Consider the following 19,249-nt stretch of genomic DNA (forward strand, 5'->3'; position numbering starts at 1 on the left):
GGATATAAAAAAAGAAAGGTTAAGGTGGCTAGGACACGTTCTGCCGATGAAGGACAAAAGATTGTTTTTTTAGGGCCAAACGTCTCTGGCTAAACGGAAAGCAGGTCGTCCTCTGTTAGGGTGGGAGGATGTTGTAAAGAAAGACTTAAGGAAAATGAAAACTTCCTGATTTCAGGAATTATAACCAATAATTAAATTACAACCAATACTTATGAGCATTTATAACTATATTCTTTGCTAGATTGCAGTTATCACTGAAACAGTGGTATAGAAAAACAAGATTATAACTTGGAATGTTACTTTATTCACGGAAAAACCTCTCGGGATCAGTTTGTAGCTTATAATTTGACATCTATTTTGAAATCTGTATAATTACTACATGTTCTTGCATATATAAATAATTGGAAGTAAAAGGATGAGTGTTTAATTTTTGAATTTTTATTAATTTCTGGGAACGGGAAATCAATTACTTCAAAATAGAAAATTCTCAGAAAATCCCCTGGATTGATATTACTACTTTAGTGCATAGAAACAAATGTCTCGGTTTTTTTTATCCTTAGCCATATACTTGGGAGGTGTAATAAATAAATAAAACGTTACGCGAAGATCAGGTTAACCTTGTTGTCATTTTAGCATGAGGGTAATACAGTCAACTTTCGTGTCAGGTAGACATGCAATAATGCATCTTATGTAAATCTTAATTTTTATTTCAAAGTTCGTTTGAAAATTATATTAACAAATGTTGCTCTTCAAATCAGCGTAAAAAAGGTAGTTTTCATTTGTAAATAAAGCTCTCATAAACATATATACATTTAGAAGTACTTGTATTATTTTTGCACTAAGGATCTTAGGTCAGTATACACGGAAAAGAGTCCATATTTGATCTGTTCTAGGTGTTCATCCCCCATCGATTACCCTACTCCCCTAAAATAGCCCCCCTGAAAATACATCTACGGAAAATGAGCTCCCGGAAAATACGTCCCCTTCCCCCTCCCGAGAAAAATACCGCACTCCCCCCGAAAATACCCCCGTGGAAAATACGGCTTTCAAAATTCGAGAATTTATTAGTTTTTTCAGCTTACCGCAAGACAAGACAAAGGCAAATATATATATATATATATATAATTTGGGCTATATATTTGCACATAAAGGGGGAGGGTGTAAAATATTTGGATATTTTGAATTCAGAAAACAATTCCTACTTCATAATATGCAGAATAATTGTATCTAACACATTTTGCATTCAGAACCGCTATACTTTACCCCCCCCCCTCATAGTATGCAAATCTATAGCCCAAACTTGTTTCTAAAGCAACGAAGAGACTAACGAAAAAAACGATTTGTTCTCGAGTTTTAAGCAGCGTAAACCTGAGTGAGTGGCGCATAATACACAAGTACCTAAATTCTTTCCCCCTACAGAAAAAAGAACTCAAATAAAATTCTCAAATTTGAAAAATCTTATTTTCCATGGGGGAGGGGGTACATTCCTGGAGGGTATTTACCAGGAGGTATTTTTCGCGTGAGTGGGGGTATTTTCATGGGATTTTCCGTGCGGGGTATTTTTCGGCGGAACAAGCTGGTTTTTTCGCTAGTTTCTGTCAGCTCAGCGCGAGACAAGATAATAACAAGTGACAAAATATGTGGGAAATATATAATTCGGGCTATTTATTTGCACATACGGGAGGGGGGAGGAAGGTGTAAAGTATTTGGACCGTTTGAGGTCATTAATCAATACTTACTTCATAATATGCAGATTAATTGCATCTAACACATTTCGCATGCAGGCCCAGTATACTTTATCTCCCCCTCTCCCTACTGTGCCAATATATAGCACAAATTTATTTCTAAAATAACGAAAAAACTAATGAATCTTCCGCAGGAGGGTCGTTTTCCGGGGTAGGGGGTGTGTAATCGCTGGGCGGTGGGTAAGCGCCACCCACCATTTGATCTCACCCCTTGAAATTTAAAATTACCTAGTAAAATAAATTTTTTGGCTATTCATTTGGAATGTCATTTACAAAGATGCTCCCCTTTCAACTCTTTCGATGAAACACCTGACTATTGATCTGATCGTTCATATTTAAAAATAAGCTACACAAGGCGATATATTATGGTAACGTCAGTTTTAGAGTGTTTTCAGCTTGTTTCTTAGAAAAAATAATTTCTGAAATGGGCTGACAGAGATAAGATAAGATATTTATTTCAAAAAAATATCTATTACAAGCCCACAAAATGCCGAATTCGGATTTCAGAATCAACAAATCATATAGCTACGCTAAAACTGGCAAAAATGCAAAAACAAAACCCAGAAAAATGAATAATCGCTTACGAGTCAATAATTAAATTGTAAAAAGCTAACTAAAAATTTAAAAAGATAAAAACTGGTCAAACTAAACTTAAACAAATACAAGTCAGAAAAACAATTAACAGGGACACTAAAAAGGAGGGGGGGAGTAAGCGAATAAGTACAAAAAAGAACGATATGTTGTCAAGAAAATTTGACATATCGAAAAAATTGGAATTTGACAGCTTTGCATTTATCTTTTTTATTTACAGGCCGGTACCAAAAAAGCTTGCTATAAATCGCTTTGCTGTGCAGAATGCTCGACACAAGTCTGAAGCTTTCAAATATATTGGTGAACGAGAGAAGGCCGCCGTGTTACAAAAACTGTCAAATTCTGCAGCTGACCTAGCTGTTACTTCTCCAGAGGATGGACCAGAATTGGAACATGCGTTAGTATCTCTTAAATCATATTTTTTCACAGAACCTACCATTAGAGAGACAGGGGAGGGCATCGAAATGTGAAAAGTGTTCATTTTTGGCACCCTATTTTTGAATTGTTTCTTGGTAGGGGATATTTGCTGTACTAAATAAAAAAAAATGTACATGGTTCAAACCTTCGGATTTATGCAATTGTTTTCACCTATGAAATAGCAAAAAATTAGCAACTAAAAATTATCTTGGCATTGGGCTAACGTTTCTAGATATAAATATTGCCAAATGTGTATTTATTTTCCAAGAATAAAGCTCACCCAAATCAACCATAAATAGAGTTATTCTTTTATTTTTACTGAATAAATTACTACCAAAACTGCTAAGTGAAAATATACAAATCATTGCATACTCCTGTGTCGAGTGTACTGAAACCTTTCCGTATGGCCTTTAAGCTAGTAGGCCAGTTAATATCTATAAATAATCGCGGCATAGAACCTCTAATTTTAGTCACCAGCCAGCCACTGGTCGCCCTGCTAGTGTTTGGCCAAGAGATAAGGTATTTGAGGTAGAGTATCTTGCCGAGATTGGATGGACTGAAGTCAGTAATGGTGGCAAAATTTATAGATGGAGGGAGGATTTTATTCCGCTTGGCATACAAAGTGCCTTCCGTGACACAAGAACTTGACAAGAAATTGAGAAGTTCTGATATGGAAGAAGAAAGTTTTTTTTTTTTTAGATCCAGTCGTAAGAATCAAGTGTATCTAGCTATCGTTGGCTCAAGACCCTCACCTCTTCCTTGAAGGATGAGTACTGCCTAACCAAGTTAATCTAAGGCTGGTAAGTGAGGTCCTCGGGATAGGCGATAACTATGGTAGATAACTTGAAAATAGAAAAGAATGCTCTTTTATAAAAAAAAGGAAACACACAAGCCCTGTTGCAAAACACCATACTTTAAGGGGTGCTAATAGCCTACCAGACTAGGCTTCACGGGGAATCTAAAAATTAGTACATTCCATTGTAGATTAGTTTTTTTTGTGCAGATGCATTGGGCCTCTGTTGCTTGAGCCTCAATCCAGTTTTATGAGCCTGGCCATAATAGTAATAAAAATATACTCTAACTATCTATTTTATATCTAACTCTATATTCGGTTCTATACTATATATTTTATTCAAGTTCACATTCCTTTTCTAATCTAACAACTAATTTGAAAATATATGTTTGCCAGGACTTGCGTCATATTGTCAATTCGTAGTGCCTTGCCACCTTGCTCCAAAACCATTTTTTAATGATTGCAAAAAGTAGAATATAGCCAAAGATTCAAGCATACTTTGCATTCGTATTACGCACGCCCATATAAACATTTTATTCATTTGATTTCGAGAAATCGCGCAGAACAACTGTAGGGTGCATGAAGTTTTTTTTTCAATATTTTTAGCAGGAGAACGAAAATACAAGCTTTTTGTGGGAATAGTTTTCGTCGAGGTTTAAAATAATGTATGGTTGCTGCAATGTGCAGCTGAATAGTTTTCTTTCACCTTTTTATAGTATTTAAAATTATAAAAATATATTTTGTATAAACTAAGAAGTTTATACTAGGTTTTAAGTTAGATATAAATGCAACCAGTCGTTAAAGATTTACTGGAGAAAAATTCCTTTTTTCTAACTTGTTTTGAAAAAAGTGTAAAATTTACCTTTTGGTTTTTGCCTCAAATATATAAATCTTATTTCTTTTTTTCATGAATCAAATGGTGATTCAACAGCGAAAACTAATGATAATGAGATTTAAGTTTTTTTCCTTAATTGAGAATGGTGTCAAAATTTAAAGGATGTGAATTGTTACTCCAAAATGCTTATAAATTAAAATTTTTTACTCTCTGCCTTGACATCATCTAAAAAAATTGAAACCCGTTTCTTCAACCGTTAAATATTTAGGATGGTTTATATTTTTTCACATATGAAAAACAGAACTGAACTGTTTTGTATGTGTATCACCCGGCTAAGACTGAATGCCAGAAAATTTTACAATGTTTATTTCAACAAATCTAAATCAAAATTCTTATCCTCAGGAAAGACTATTTTCAATTGTATATTCGGTAGAATGTATTTTGACGGTTATTAAAAACGAAAAAAGAAATGTATTTTTGTGTCATCTACAAGTAATATAACAATGCATTCAATCTATGCTAAGAATTTTAAGAAATTTTATGCTAAGAATTCAATAATGAAATTTGTTTTACCCCTAAAGTGCAGTAGATAAAGAATATCAAATAGAATAACATGCATGAATTAAAAAAGAGCAAAAATTTAATGTAAAATAATGGCATGTTCAAAGGATTGTGTGTATTATCTTAGAAGATTCGACTAAGCCCAACTGCCTCGAACTTCGATATCTCTGAATAATACTTAGAAATGTCACTCTTTTTTATATTTTTAAATGTCACACTTTAAAATACTAATTTGTTGATTTTATATATTTTTAAATCTTTCACCTATACAGTAAGGCAAGGTGTTCACGATGATAGGTTCTAAGATGGATAAAGGTGCTCAAAGGTGTGAATATATTGCGTATTCAACGGTTAAAAACGATTAAAATCTGAGTTTTCCGCATTTTATCCACCTAAAAAATCCTACATGCATTTTCCTTATGGACCTGGCACAGTTTGGCTACCGAATACTCTCAATTGTTACATGGTATAGGCCAGATAGTGACTTTATTAGATGGTCTTTTTATTTTAATCACGACCCTAAGCTCCAAGAAGCAGAAGGAAGTACAGGGAGCCATAAGTAACTGAGACCGACAAAAGAAGGCCTTTAGGAATTTTACATAATCTAAGCCTATTTCCATTAATGAGAATTTAATGGAATTGAGTTATGCTCAAGATAAAGAATCCTGGCCCTTTATGGGAAAAAGTACCATTTTCCATTGAGGCATGAAGCAAGGGAAAAATTTGTTAAGCAGTCTCATATTATTTTGAAGCCGTTCTGGCTTAGTGGGTTGGTGCACTGGGCTCGGGATCCTTTGTCTGAGAGGGCGATGGCTCGAATCCTAGTGTACCCAATTATTTAGTTTGGGACAGGGGTCAGTGGCGTGATTCTGTAAGCTCAGCCAGAGTCGACCCAGCTCTAAATGGGTACCAGGAGGAATCTGGGGAAGGTAAATAGGAAGTGTGTCTGAAAGCACAGAATGGTTGTTTTCCAACCCCCTATTGCACTTCCTGGCTGAAGGGCCAAGAAATGGAGATTAGCCACGCCGGTAGGGACTGTAAAGTCTAATGCCGTATTCTTTACCCTTTTTATAACTCAAATTATTCACTGAGGTTTATTTTTGACACCTCAGCCGTGCCTGAAAACTCTGGGGGCTGCAAAGCAATGCCGCCAGTTGCAAGGATTTTTTTTTTCTTGAAAATGTCGACCATCGGTGTATTTCTAGTCAAGAAACGGACGTGGCTGTGTCGTGTAGGCCTTGGGTTTTTGATTTGTTTGATTGCTGTATGTTATTAGCCTTTCATATATGGTAAATAACGTTCAAGTACATTCTTTATCCTCATACTACTTTCCATATGCTTCCTGCATAGATTTTTAAGCTGGACCAAAAAATTCTAAGATAATTATTTTACCAAAATGTTTTACCATGGCAAATTTTATATTTAATTTAAAAGGAATTAAGTTTAAAAAACAACTATAAATGATCGAAAAAGCAATTTAAAAATATTATTTCATATTCTCTTGCAACCAATTCTTGGTATTTAAAGCGTTACTCTTGGGTCTTTAAAACAGACAAAAAGTTTAAAAAAAAATATTATTTCCAGAAAAATTGTACCATTGCAAAATCTTACTATGCTTTGAGTTAGTGTAAAAATCTCTAAGACAACAATCAAGTTTACTCCTTGGTTTAACTAACGTGAACTTGTTATCTCTAAAGCCAAAATTTTGCATTGTCTTTCCACCTTTTGTTTTTCCAATGACAACTACTGATGACAAGAGTGTGATAATACCATATGAAAAAAATATACGTACAGATAACTATCAATTTCTTTCAGGGAGGATGATTCTCAAAAGATAACCATTGAAATGGAAGCTGATCACTCAGACCTTGACCCAGAAAACCCAGAAGCAAGGTAATATAATATAAAACCAAACACACTTTTAAAATAATTTTATGCTTTACTCTAATGCACACTCTAATGCAGCACTTCGTTCTTTACTCTAACAGTTTCCAAACTGTATGTTTCTACGCCTCCTTTAAAAATATCTAATTATTTCGTGCCCTCCCCCCTGAAGTTTTCATAAAACACAAATATTTTCACTCTTATAAAATTTATTCATACAAACTAGAGGCAAATAATATTTTATTATTGTTTGTAATGAGATGGATGTCATTGTCTATTAGCAAAGTTTATAAAATCTTTGGTGTTTTTGACGATATAGCTACTCGTAGCTTTTTTCTAGAACTAAGTGGGTTCAATATTTGCATTTCATTGCAGCCCAGTCAGAAAATCCCATTTTGCATAAATATGATGTTGCGAGTGGCAGCAGTACTTTCAAGGCTTTGTTTGACAAAGTGTTGTATTCTGTGTGAAGATTCAACCGGAATAAAACCAGAGATACAGTCTAAAAGTTATGTTTTAATGTAGTATCACAGAATAATACAATCAAATCTTCTTTTTCAATACTTGTCAATCAAAATTCATTTTCTTCTTAGTCAATAAATGGATTCTGTATCAACTCAAATTTTGTAAAACCAACATCTCCGAAAATTGAATCACCGAATTCAAAAATTGATGCTTCAAACCATTCAAGTCTTTCACAGAGATTTTGTTTGTTTCTATGTTATCTTGGGCGGATAAATTTAAACGCGGAAATTTGTCAATCTTATTTATTTTATTTTTTTGCAGAGTCGATTTTCATGACTCCACAAATTTAATAAATTCTTTTACTTTGTCTTTTTGTATTAGCAAATGCATTTGCGGTCCTTACAATGATTTATTAAGAACACTCAATTTTTCAAAAATGTCAACCAAATATATAAATTTAACAACAAAATTATCATCCCTAAGCATATTGCCGTCTTCATTATTATCTCCCTCGAGAAACAATGTAATTACTTCTTTGAGTCAAGTACACTTTGAATCACTTTTGGACAAGATAGCCAGCGCACTTCACAATAGTACAGAAGAGAAGTGTAATTAGCTGGCAATGCGAGCTATGCGATATAAGAATAAGTCAAGCGAGCCTCGCATATCTTCACACAGTTTTGCAAACAACCGTGTTTTTAATGGACTGTTTTTAATGTAATTTCTAATTTTCGTCACATTTGCAAAACATTGTGAAGGTGCTCGCTTATAGTTTTCGAAGCGAGAGTTCCTGTGTGTATCATGCAGTTCGTTCAGAGAACCTCGGTTGCTCTCATTTTAAATAGTGTTTGAAGATCAGTCTTGTGTCCCGCCATTGATTGGGCATCATCAGTACAGAGCCCAATGCAATTATTCCACATTGTGTCGTTCTCATTGAAAAATCTCTCAGTTAGCTGGAAAATTTCATTGGATGATGCTGCGTCAGGAATTGGTTTTCAAAATAAAATATCTTTAATTATACTAGTATCGCCAACATATCAATCATATGCAATGTAATTTTTGTCTTTAGCTTAATCAGTAGCTTCATCTACTTCTATGGAGAATATTGAAGAACGCAACTGAGAAACTAATTGGTCAAAAAGATTTTCAGACGCATCATCAATTCTTCTGCCAATTGTATAAACAGCGAGCGGTATTGTTTTGAACATATGAATAGCTGCTGGAAAAACGAAGGTTTCCGCTAATGTGTGGGGCATTTTACATTAAGTGATTCTGTACAACACTAGGCATGATGCAAGCAAAGCATTTGATGGCACAGGAACAGGTTTTTTTTTAATTTTGCTTGTTTTTAGATATCTCATCCAATTTTCTTTAAAAAAAAACTCTTGAAGCTTACCAACATATTCAGAATGAATAGTGTCAAGGTGCCGTTTCAATTTACCGGGTCTCATACTATCAGCAGCAAAAACTTTGGAACACACCAAACACAAAGTTTTTTCACATTATCGTCAATAATATTAGTAATTCCTATAGCTAGGGTAGCTAGTATAAGTCGTATTTTCTTGCCTTGAGAAATGTAATCAAACAGTTCGTGGTAACGAACTATAGTAAGGAGCGATCCGGCTCAATAGTAACCAAAACTCTAAAAAATTGAATTTTGATATCAATAGCTACATCAAAAGAATCGCATTTTAATGCTGATTTTAAATATATAAGTTTCATCAAGTTTAGTCTTACCCATCAAAAGTTACGAGCCTGGGAAAATTTGCCTTATTTAGGAAAATAGGGGGAAACACCCCCTAAAAGTCGTAGGATCTTAACGAAAATGACACCATCAGATTCAGCGTATCAGAGATCCCTACTGTAGAAGTTTCAAGCTCCTATCTACAAAAATGTGGAATTTTGCATTTTTTGCCAGAAGACAAATCACGGGTGCGTGTTTATTTGTTTGTTTGTTTTTTTTTTTGTTTTTTTTTCCCCAGGGGTCATCGTATCGACCAAGTGGTCCTAGAATGTCGCAAGAGGGCTCATTCTAACAGAAATGAAAAGTTCTAGTGCCCTTTTTAAGTGACCAAAAAAATTGGAGGGCATCTAGGCCCCCTCCCACGCTAATTTTTTTCCCAAAGTCAACCGATCAAAATTTTGAGATAGCCATTTTGTTCAGCATAGTCGAAAATCATAATAACTATGTATTTGGGGGTGACTTACTCCCCCACAGTTCCTGGGGGAGGGGCTGCAAGTTACAAACTTCAACCAGTTTTTACATATAATAATGGTTATTGGGAAGTGTACAGATGTTTTCAGGGGGATTTTTTGGTTTTGGGGGTAGGGTTGAGGGAGGGGCTATGTGGGAGGATCTTTCCTTGGAGAAATATGCCATGGGGGAAAAAATTCAATGAAAAGGGCGCAGGACAAATCTGGTCACGTTAGAAAAAACGTCAAATTCAGAGCTTAATATACAATGCTGGGTGTTCGGAGCCTCTCTATTATGGAGTATAATTTGAAAATAACACAACTATATGAGCGATAAAACATATATACCACAACCATAACTCAACTAACGAAAGAACTGCTAAGAGATAACACAACTATAAAGCGAAAACAGGTGAAAACTAACGGGAAAATAAACGAACTAAGAGGTGGAAGGGGCCCAGAGAAAAAATATAATCAATTTTCAATTTTGTGCCTAACTTCCGCAAAGGAGTAATAATGTCAGAAGCCCCAAAATACCGAATTATTTTCTTTTCAAACAGTTCGTGGTAAAGAACTCTAGTAAGGGGCGACCCGGCTCAATAGTAAACGGAACTCTAAAAAACGGAATTTTGATGCTAAAAGATACATCAAAAGAATCGAATTTTCACGCTGATTCTAAATATATAAGTTCCAATTAATTTAGTCTTTGTCATCAAAAGTTACGAGCCTGAGAAAATTTGCCATATTTTGGAAAAAAGGGGGAAACATCCCCTAAAAGTCATAGAATCTTAACGAAAATCACACTATCGCATTCTGCATATCAGAGAACTCTATAGCAAAAATTTCAAGCTCCTATCTAAAAAAATGTGGAATTTCATATTTTTTGCCAGAAGACAAATCACGGGTGCGTGTTTATTTGTTTGTTTGTTGTTGTTTTTTTCTTTTCCCCAGGGGTCATCGTATCGACCAGGTGGTCTTAGAGTGTCGCAAGAGGGCTCATTCTTACGGAAATGAAAAGTTCTAGTGCCCTTTTAAATGATAAAAAAATTGGAGGGCAAATAGGCCCCCTCCCACGCTAATTTTTTTCCAAAAGTCAACAGATTAAATTTTAAGATAGCCATTTTGTTCCGCATAGTCGAAAACCATAATAAGTATGTCTTTGGGAATGACTTACTCCCCCACAATTCCTGGGGGAGGGGCTGCAAGTTACAAACTTTGACCAGTGTTTACATATAGTAATGGTTATTGGGAAGTGTACAGACGTTTTAGCCAAAAAAAATTAATATACTAATTTCATTTCAATAATTTATGTGCGGAGAGCCAAAATCAAACATGCATTAATTCAAAAACGTTCAGAAATTAAATAAAAAAAACTAGTTTTTTTAACTGAAAGTAAGGAGCGACATTAAAACTTAAAACGAACAGAAATTACTCCGTATATGAAATGGGTTGTCCCCCCCTCAGTCCCTCGCTCTTTACGCTAAAGTTTGACTCTTTGCCACAATTCTACTTTTTAAAACAATTAAAAATTTAGCGTAAAGAGCGTGGGACTGCGGAGGGGACAACCCATTTCATATACGGAGTAATTTCTGTTCGTTTTAAGTTTTAATGTCGCTCCTTACTTTCAGTTAAAAAAACTAGTTTTTTTTATTTAATGAAAGAAAGGGGTGATATCGAACTCCTAGATACCATTTTTGGGAGATGTCCAATAGTTAATAAGTGACTTTGACTTTATTGAATATAAACACACAAATAAAACACAACTCCAGGGACTGGTCAATGATCCCTAGGGCCTAAATGTAGCCCCTGGAGAATGTGGATTATTCATATAAACATCACTGATTATTGACAGAAAAACGAAGTGTTAAACTTTGAAACGGAAAGAAGACTGAAAAAGGCACTGTGCACTACAGAAAAAAAGAAAGAACCCTCCTAAGCATTATTTATTAGTATTGGTAGAAAGAAGAATTTTTTTATAATTGTATCAAAATGATGGAACTGAAACAGAATATTTTACTCCCAGCGGAATACTCTTCAATAATATCACTCAAACGTATTCTAAGGTCAGAATTTCTAAGATCATCAAAGGTTAGTGCCATTTGGATATGGACAGGGTGGATGTATATAGTTGTCAAGAGCCACTAATCTCCTTTTACATATCAAAGTCCCGAATTTCCGTCATAGGAGTATATTTATTATTTATATAGTTGCCATAAATTATTGTATAGGTTTTATTACCTTTCAAAGTATAGTTGAAAGATCACTGTAAATAATTTTTTCCAGACACCACAAACCCAATGAACGGCTATATGTGCAGTTAGAGTTAAACTAAATTGCCTTATCTTAATTTCTGTCTGACTGCAAGATCCTTCTTCTTGATTGAATTTTTCGAACTAATAAAATTCACCCTGTCTGCTTGGCTACTTTCGTTGTGATTCTATAACATAAGTGAAGTTTCATTATATTTTTTTTAACTTTTTTCAATCTGAGCTTGTAATAAGGATGCGATATCCTGCATCTAGATTTTAGAAGCCGGAAGGGGATGCTCACAAAAAAGGTTTCAGAATATTGTCTGTATATATTATCCATTATCATTATTTGGGCGGTAAACTTTATTTTGAAGGGATACAACTTATATCCCTTAGGATATAAGGGACACACCAGAACAATTGTCACTCTGATACGTATACCCAGATGGTATCAAGTTGGCAAACCCTCCCATTTTTCTGATACTGATAGGACGTCAAGACCATCAGATAACAACAAACAAGTGTGTTTTGTTACCATCGGCTTGCAAAGAAGGCATTTTTGTTTATCTGAATTTGACAGTAGCATAAAGCATTTGTGACGAAAGGGCTAAATATCTCTAATTTGGGACTATCCACCACAAACCCAACCCAAACCCAATGAACACTTATCATTATTTGGGTGGTAAAGTTTATTTTGAAGGGATACGAACTTATATCCCTTAGGATATAAGGGACACACCAGAACAATTGTCACTCTGATACGTATACCCAGATGGTATCAAGTTATCATAGATGGTACCAAAAAGCATAAAATTAGTAATCTAACCGTGTGTCTCATTTTGCTCTAGAATGTCTCCTTCTGAAAACCTACTATTCTGGACCTTTAAGGCCTAGTGCACCTCTTTCTTCTTTGTGTTGTGTCTGCTGGACTTGCTTTCAAAAAAAATATATTGCCTAACATTCAAAGAGAGCTGCTCTTCTGGAAGAAACCCCAAGGTAAAAAGAGTAGGCTAGGCTATTACCAGTTAACCTAGTTATAGTCCCAACCCCCAGTTATTGCGTATTTCCTTTACGGTTATCCGACCGCTTGTAGAATATGCTTGTCCCTTGTTTAATTATGACCTGACTTCAGATCGGAAGGACCACGTGGAAGGAATTCATTACCGAGCTCTCATGGTAGTTTCTGACTTCCCCAAAGTCCCTCATTACTCCCCTTAAATGTGTGTCATTACTCCCCTTAAATTTTTGCTCTGAAATGTGGGTGCTTCTTAAGGTTGAGGAAGATAATGCTAGATGTTTTACAGAGGAATTCAGTTGTGATAATAAAAGTGTGACGCACGCCATTTTTGTAACTTTTTATTTTGAAGGGATGATGATGAGGATACGGGGCGGGTTTCTAAGTTGTGAAATGTTTAGTTGCACTACGCAAGCACGATGTTTTTTTTCTCCTCTCATTTTTTTGCGTATATTTGAACCAGCAATTATTTGAAAATTGTTCACTGGAACTAATTTTTGCGGCTCCCCTTAGACTAGTCCGTGCCTCCCTAGGGAGGCGCACCTCCCAGTTTAGAAAACATTGCTCTAATATATAAACTATTCAGGTATAAATGGGCAGAGTTAATAATTGGTCGATTTTGATAATTTGTCACTTAGCCAGAACATCTTTATTACCAGTTTTTTTCTTTGTTTTTGACCTTAGAAGGTTAAAGAAACCAGATCCAAAATTTTTACTCCAAATAGAACTCTCTTTTTGAAGAAAACTTTCAAACGGGACTAAAGATTGGAAAACGCCTAATTAACTATTTTCTAAAATTGGTACAAATAGATTGAACTCTTCAGAAAAATCCCAGAAAATAATGGAAATATTTTTGCCTAGAACTTTGCCTAGAACCTAGAACCAGACCTTGCCTGTGTATTTATCCTTTCTTTTATGGATCTCCAGCCAGTCTTGGCTCAGAACTTATTTAGAAAGTAATTTCTAAGACAAAGTTTCAAATCTTTCATTCAACTGTATGCTTACATACAGTTAGTACTAGACTATTCATCTGACAAGACAAAACTGAAAGGGCAGATTTTATTTATTTATTTTTATTTACCTATTTTGCTAATAATTACAAAATATGTTGTACATACACATAACCACCCGGAGAAGGCTCAAAAGCCTGAGGATGGACGGCTGCAATCCTCCAATTCTAAAATTTTATTAAAAAAGGGACAAAAAAACTCTCTCATCTAACATTTAATACAAAAAAACTAACAAAAGGAAAAACAAATAACTACCCTCTCCCAATTAATGTTTCTTAAACTTTACTTTAAATGACCCAATGTATTCAGCGTTCCAAATGCCAGGTGGGATATCATTCCAAATAGGCAGGGCTAGATACCTAATCCTGAAACCTGGTTATATGGTGTCTCGATATAAAACAGCAAAATTATCCGCAGACCTAGTCGCATACAAGTGGAGCAAATGATTAACGCGAAAAAAAAAAAAAAACAGTAAAAACCGTAGGACATATATCATTCCAACATCGATAAGCAAAAACGGCAGCTTGATAATCGCGAATCTGACCATATTAAGCACTCTTAATGTTTAAAAATACTACACGGTATCCTTCACATTTTCTTCATAATTACCAAGAAGATGTCCTGTTGTCAAGCATTAGGTAACAAACTATAATTAAGGAGCGACCAGGCTCATTAGTAACCAAAACTCTAAAAAGCGGAATCCATCGCGTTCACTTTAATTTGAGTTATTTTGAATTCTTACAGTTTTTTGGCACCCTCAATATTTAAATAATCCATTTTACAATTGATTCTTTTTTTTTAATCTGATGCTTCAAGAATTTCCGTAGTTATCCAGGGCTTCCTGGGCTCATCCTTATATGGTTTCAAACATTTCACTGGGTAAGTTTTATCATATATTGGCTGTACGATCCCCATCATGCGATCAAATGAACCAGAAGTCATCTTTCATATATAAAATTTCACTAAAATTGATGCTGCTTAACTGTTCATCAAATCTCTGTAAATTCTCTTTTTTTTAACGACAGAGTTTTCCCTTTATTTAATCGACTTCTTTTTATTCGGCCACACGGTACCGTTTTGACAACTGGTAAATGGTCCGAACAAGGGTATAGAACCATATCAAGATAATTACGGTCCAGATACTTAGAACCAACAAAAATACTATCTATAAGAGTGGCTGAATGACTCGTGCCACGTGTTGGAATATTCACAAATTAAAATAATCCGTCCTTTGTACGTGACTTTTAAGGATAAGCTCTGTAACCATTTCACAACATCAAGGAGAATTTGCCCTTCACCCAACTTTGTCATTATTTTACAGCATATCAAGCCGTAATTAAGAAGCTCCAACCTAGAGGAAGTATTAAATGATAAAACTGCCGTCCCTGAATAGTTTAAAATGTCACAAAAAGGTACAACGTATAATATTTGTTTATCTGGAAGTTGTGATAACTTGGTCTCAAATAGACTTTCATATTTAGCCTAGTTGTTTTGATAAATCGATCCGACTTTCATAGGAGTCCCCAGCAGAAGGTTTCTATATGCTTTCATATGTAGCAGAGATTCCTTCCATTACTACCAAATCTAAATGATAAAGATACTAAATTTTATGTTAAAACTTTAAGAAGAACGGTGTATGGGTGCCCTGATGTTTAAAATTATCTGCACATTGGAAATGATTTAAAACACGATAAATTATGATTGTTTATAAATTATTTCTCAGAACTTACTTTGATTTCTTTCTTAAGAAAAATAAAAGTATAATTATTCACAGAAGCACAAAAATATCCTTAAGAAAAAAACAAAACAAAAAACAATGAGATATTCAAAAGAATCAAAGTGGGGATTAACTCGGAATATTTATAGTTATTTTTAGCATTCTTTTTTATTATATTTCATTTATCTAAACTGGTTACCTTTAAAAATAAACCAAAACTAAAAGAGACATAAAATTTACTTCAGTGCGACACAACCTCCATGCATAGTTTGTCCTCTAAAACTAGTTTAACCTCCCTTTCCAGAAGGTTGATCCTGGTTGGTGATGCCTCATGCCTGTCCCACTTATGATCAGACGCCAATGTTTAAATCCTTACCCCCTCCTCTTTACAATTTTGTGATTTGAAATCAAAGTTTCAAACATAGGTTAGATTAAAATAAGTGTTATGTTATTTTTATTTTACATTATTTCTAAAAATAAGTAATGAAACACAAGCTAATTTATCAGTATTATTAAGTTTAAAACATGCAAGCAAATTTGAAACAATAAAACGATTTTATGACTGATGAAATTGTTTAGCACCTTTTGTTGTTAAAGGCATGGGGGTGGGGCTTATCGTCAAGCTCATTCGAATCTAAATCTTCTGCTACGCATTGAACAGAGGCTTTACTACTTTCAAGAGGTCCCGACAAATTTCTTCATATCTCGTAAAAGTTGATTTGGTTTGCAACAGTTGTACCTTCATAAGTGTCATTTAACCATTTTCTTCCAAAAAAAAGTGTGTAGAAATAATAGTACTTTCTAATTGTTTTTATAGGTATATTGTCCCAAAAGGCTACAATGCAGAACTTTATGGCTTATCAGACTTTACTCGGAATCAATCTGTAATATCAAGAAACTCTAAAAGCCCCACACGGGGTACTATAGACGTGCCATTCCTTGTTGGTCCAATTCGCCTAATTATGCTGTCACCTGATTCAGATGATGAGATTTATGCAACACATGCCATCGCTGAAAGTATCCCCGCTAAAATGAGATTTAGGGTGAGTAACAGGAATTACTTATTTCAGTTTCAAAATCACTTGTTTCAAAGCTACGATTACTTTTTTCAAAGCCACAATTACTTGCTTCAAAGCTACAATTAATATTTTCTAACCTAATATTATTTGTTTTGCAGCAGTTGCTTTAAAGGAGGCCCTAGATCGTCAATTTTTTGATCAAAAGCTTCCGTCAGTCGATTGACTCAAGCATGATTGACCTTCAAGGAACCTGTTTGATGCTTGAGTCAAGAGTTGATGGTAATTGATAGAAAACTTGAATGACTCAGAGGTTGATTGACCATTTAGGCCAGTTTTGTTCAAGCATATTAGATGAAAGTGTGACCAAAATGAACGAATTCTTAGAATTTTTGTGGGTTCAGGGCTCTAGAATAGGTTTGAAAATTAATGTTAAGAAGACTAAGTTACTAAGGCTAGGAATAAGTGAATATGAAAAGTTGACGTTGGGTAACGGAAAGATTGATCAGGTGGACAGCTTCACTTACCTTGGTAGTCTTAATAGTAAAGACGGTGGGAGCAGTGAAGATGTTAAGAGTAGAATAGCTAAGGCTCAGGGTTTTTTTCTCACAGTTAAAAAAAGTGTGGAAGAATAGGAAGATAAGTCTGCAAACCAAGATTAGAATATTGGAAGCTACAGTGATTACAGTGGTCAAATATAGTTCTAAAACATGGACGCTCCGAAAAACGGATGAAAATTTACTAGTTGTTTTATAGAGAAATCGCCTATGAATTGCACTGGGTACCTGGCTGCCTGACCGTATTTCAAGCAGTAGGTTGTGCAAAAAATGTGGTTCAATCCCGCTTTCTAGGGCTATAATGAAAGAAAGGTTGAGATGGCTAGGACACTTTCTGCGGATGAAGAATGACAGATTGCCTAAGATTGTTTTTTTTTGCCGACCGTCTGGCGCTACATGGAAAGCAGGTCGTCTTCGTCTGGGGTGGGAGGATGTCATAAATAAAGATTTAAAGGAAATAGGAAATTCCTGGGAGGGTGTAAAGAGAGAGGCCCTGAATAGATTAGGATGGAGAAGGAGCGTGTGTAGCTGTATTGGCCTTAGGCGGCTCGGTGCTGCAGCGAATTATTATTATTAGTAGTAGTAGCAGTAATGGGTCGTTCATATGCCAACAACCATGGAGGACACATTACTTCCCCAAAACTCAGAAAGCAGAAATACAAACTCAATTTTATTATTTTTTACTAGAGCTATACCGGGATCACCCGGAGGTATGGAGTGTTGAATATAAAGACTATAATAACCCAAATAAGAAATGTTGTTCTTCTTTTATATATTTATGTTTTCTGAGGACGGCCCTTGGACATAGGGCTGAAATATTTATTCAAATTAGGATTCTACTGTCTTACGAAAAGAATTCCATATTATTCTTCTTGTTTTTCATGTTTGTGATGGAAAGGTAGTGTGGTCTTCATCGCTATTTAAATCTCTCGTTACCGTCGTAAAGGCAACCAGAGGTCCAGATTGCCATATATATCTGGATAAATTTATTGGTTACAAAGATGAATGCTGAGGGTGAAGATGAATGTCAAACATGAAGTGTCATGGTCCTTAGGCGTTCTCTGAGATGCTTTCATCCAGCTCTTGCTGGGCAAAAATTGACGATGGTAAGGGTAAACTCATGGATTATTTTCAAAGAGGATATTCTCTGAGCAGTATTGCGTTGGCAGGAGATTGACAATGACATACCCAAGGTTGAAGTTCTGGCTTGATTCACAGCAATATAGATTCAACTACGTAGAGACCCTCCATTATGCAAAATGAGAATTCACTCGGGACGAGTATAACCACCTCCAAATTCCCGAAAGCGTGGTACAATGTGTAAAATTCACAAAGAGCCTGGAAAAGGTTTCACATGGGTTTAGACTTGCAAATATAACCTCACATATATAGTCCCGCGACTTTTTAATCTTTATCAGTTGCTCTCATAAAGTTGTTTTTTATCTTCACAAGCTTTGTTTCGATTTCAGCCAAATTTTGTTGTAATTCGCTCATACTCCTGATATTGTTTTTCACTGTCGGTTTTAAAAGATTTTGATGCATTGATTAATTCTTATAAAACACAATAAGAGTTAAATTTTTTTAATAAGAGTTAAATTTTTTAAATTTAATTTTAATATTTTGACTTTTTTCATAAAATATTTCTTTTTCTTTTTTTTTATGCAGAGAACCAATGGATCCCTGAAGCTCATCAAGGTAGAGATGTCAAAGATCAATGCCAAAACCGCAAGCGTATTCCTGAGTCAAACAGACAAATTCGCAACACGAAAGGAAGAGGCAGATGCCGGAAGACTAGCTACTCATGTGACCGCCGAGCTGGGGCGTCTCTTGAGAGGAAAAAGGTCTCCTCTGTTTAGGCAAATGTCCTACACATATAGCAAGTTCTTCAATGCATAGACGGGAAACAATGAAAAAGAAACTTTACAAATGTTTTTTCCTTTAATGCTATATTTATAATATTTTAATCATAAATTATACAAAAGTTTAAAATTATCACGATTAGTATTTGAATTCTTCAGTCCGTTAGTTCAGGGATATCAAAGTTTGTTAGTACCATGGGCTGCATATTACATTGATAATAATACTAGTGCGGATGACTTGGTTCCATTTCATTCTGTAAGTTATACGATGTAAATCAAGATTGTCGAAAGGGCGTTTGAGAAAGATCTAAGAAACACCCAAAGGTATTGAGTTGAAACTTT

The 19,249-nt window shown here is 35.0% G+C and overlaps 1 protein-coding gene across 1 annotated transcript in view; it reads left to right on the forward strand.

Moving 5' to 3' along the window:
* LOC136025340 (uncharacterized) overlaps positions 1–19,040 on the forward strand; it is a 35,621-nt gene extending 16,581 nt beyond the window's left edge. Inside the window, exons 4-7 of the mRNA XM_065701265.1 lie at positions 2,557–2,733; positions 6,758–6,835; positions 16,293–16,518; positions 18,714–19,040. Of these exons, the coding sequence (XP_065557337.1) occupies positions 2,557–2,733; positions 6,758–6,835; positions 16,293–16,518; positions 18,714–18,944 (712 nt within the window). The 3' untranslated portion in view covers positions 18,945–19,040. The remainder of the gene's footprint in view (positions 1–2,556; positions 2,734–6,757; positions 6,836–16,292; positions 16,519–18,713) is intronic.
* The last annotated feature ends 209 nt before the right edge of the window (positions 19,041–19,249 follow it).

Source organism: Artemia franciscana, chromosome 3, assembly GCF_032884065.1.
Source record: "Artemia franciscana chromosome 3, ASM3288406v1, whole genome shotgun sequence".
NCBI lineage: Eukaryota > Metazoa > Arthropoda > Branchiopoda > Anostraca > Artemiidae > Artemia > Artemia franciscana.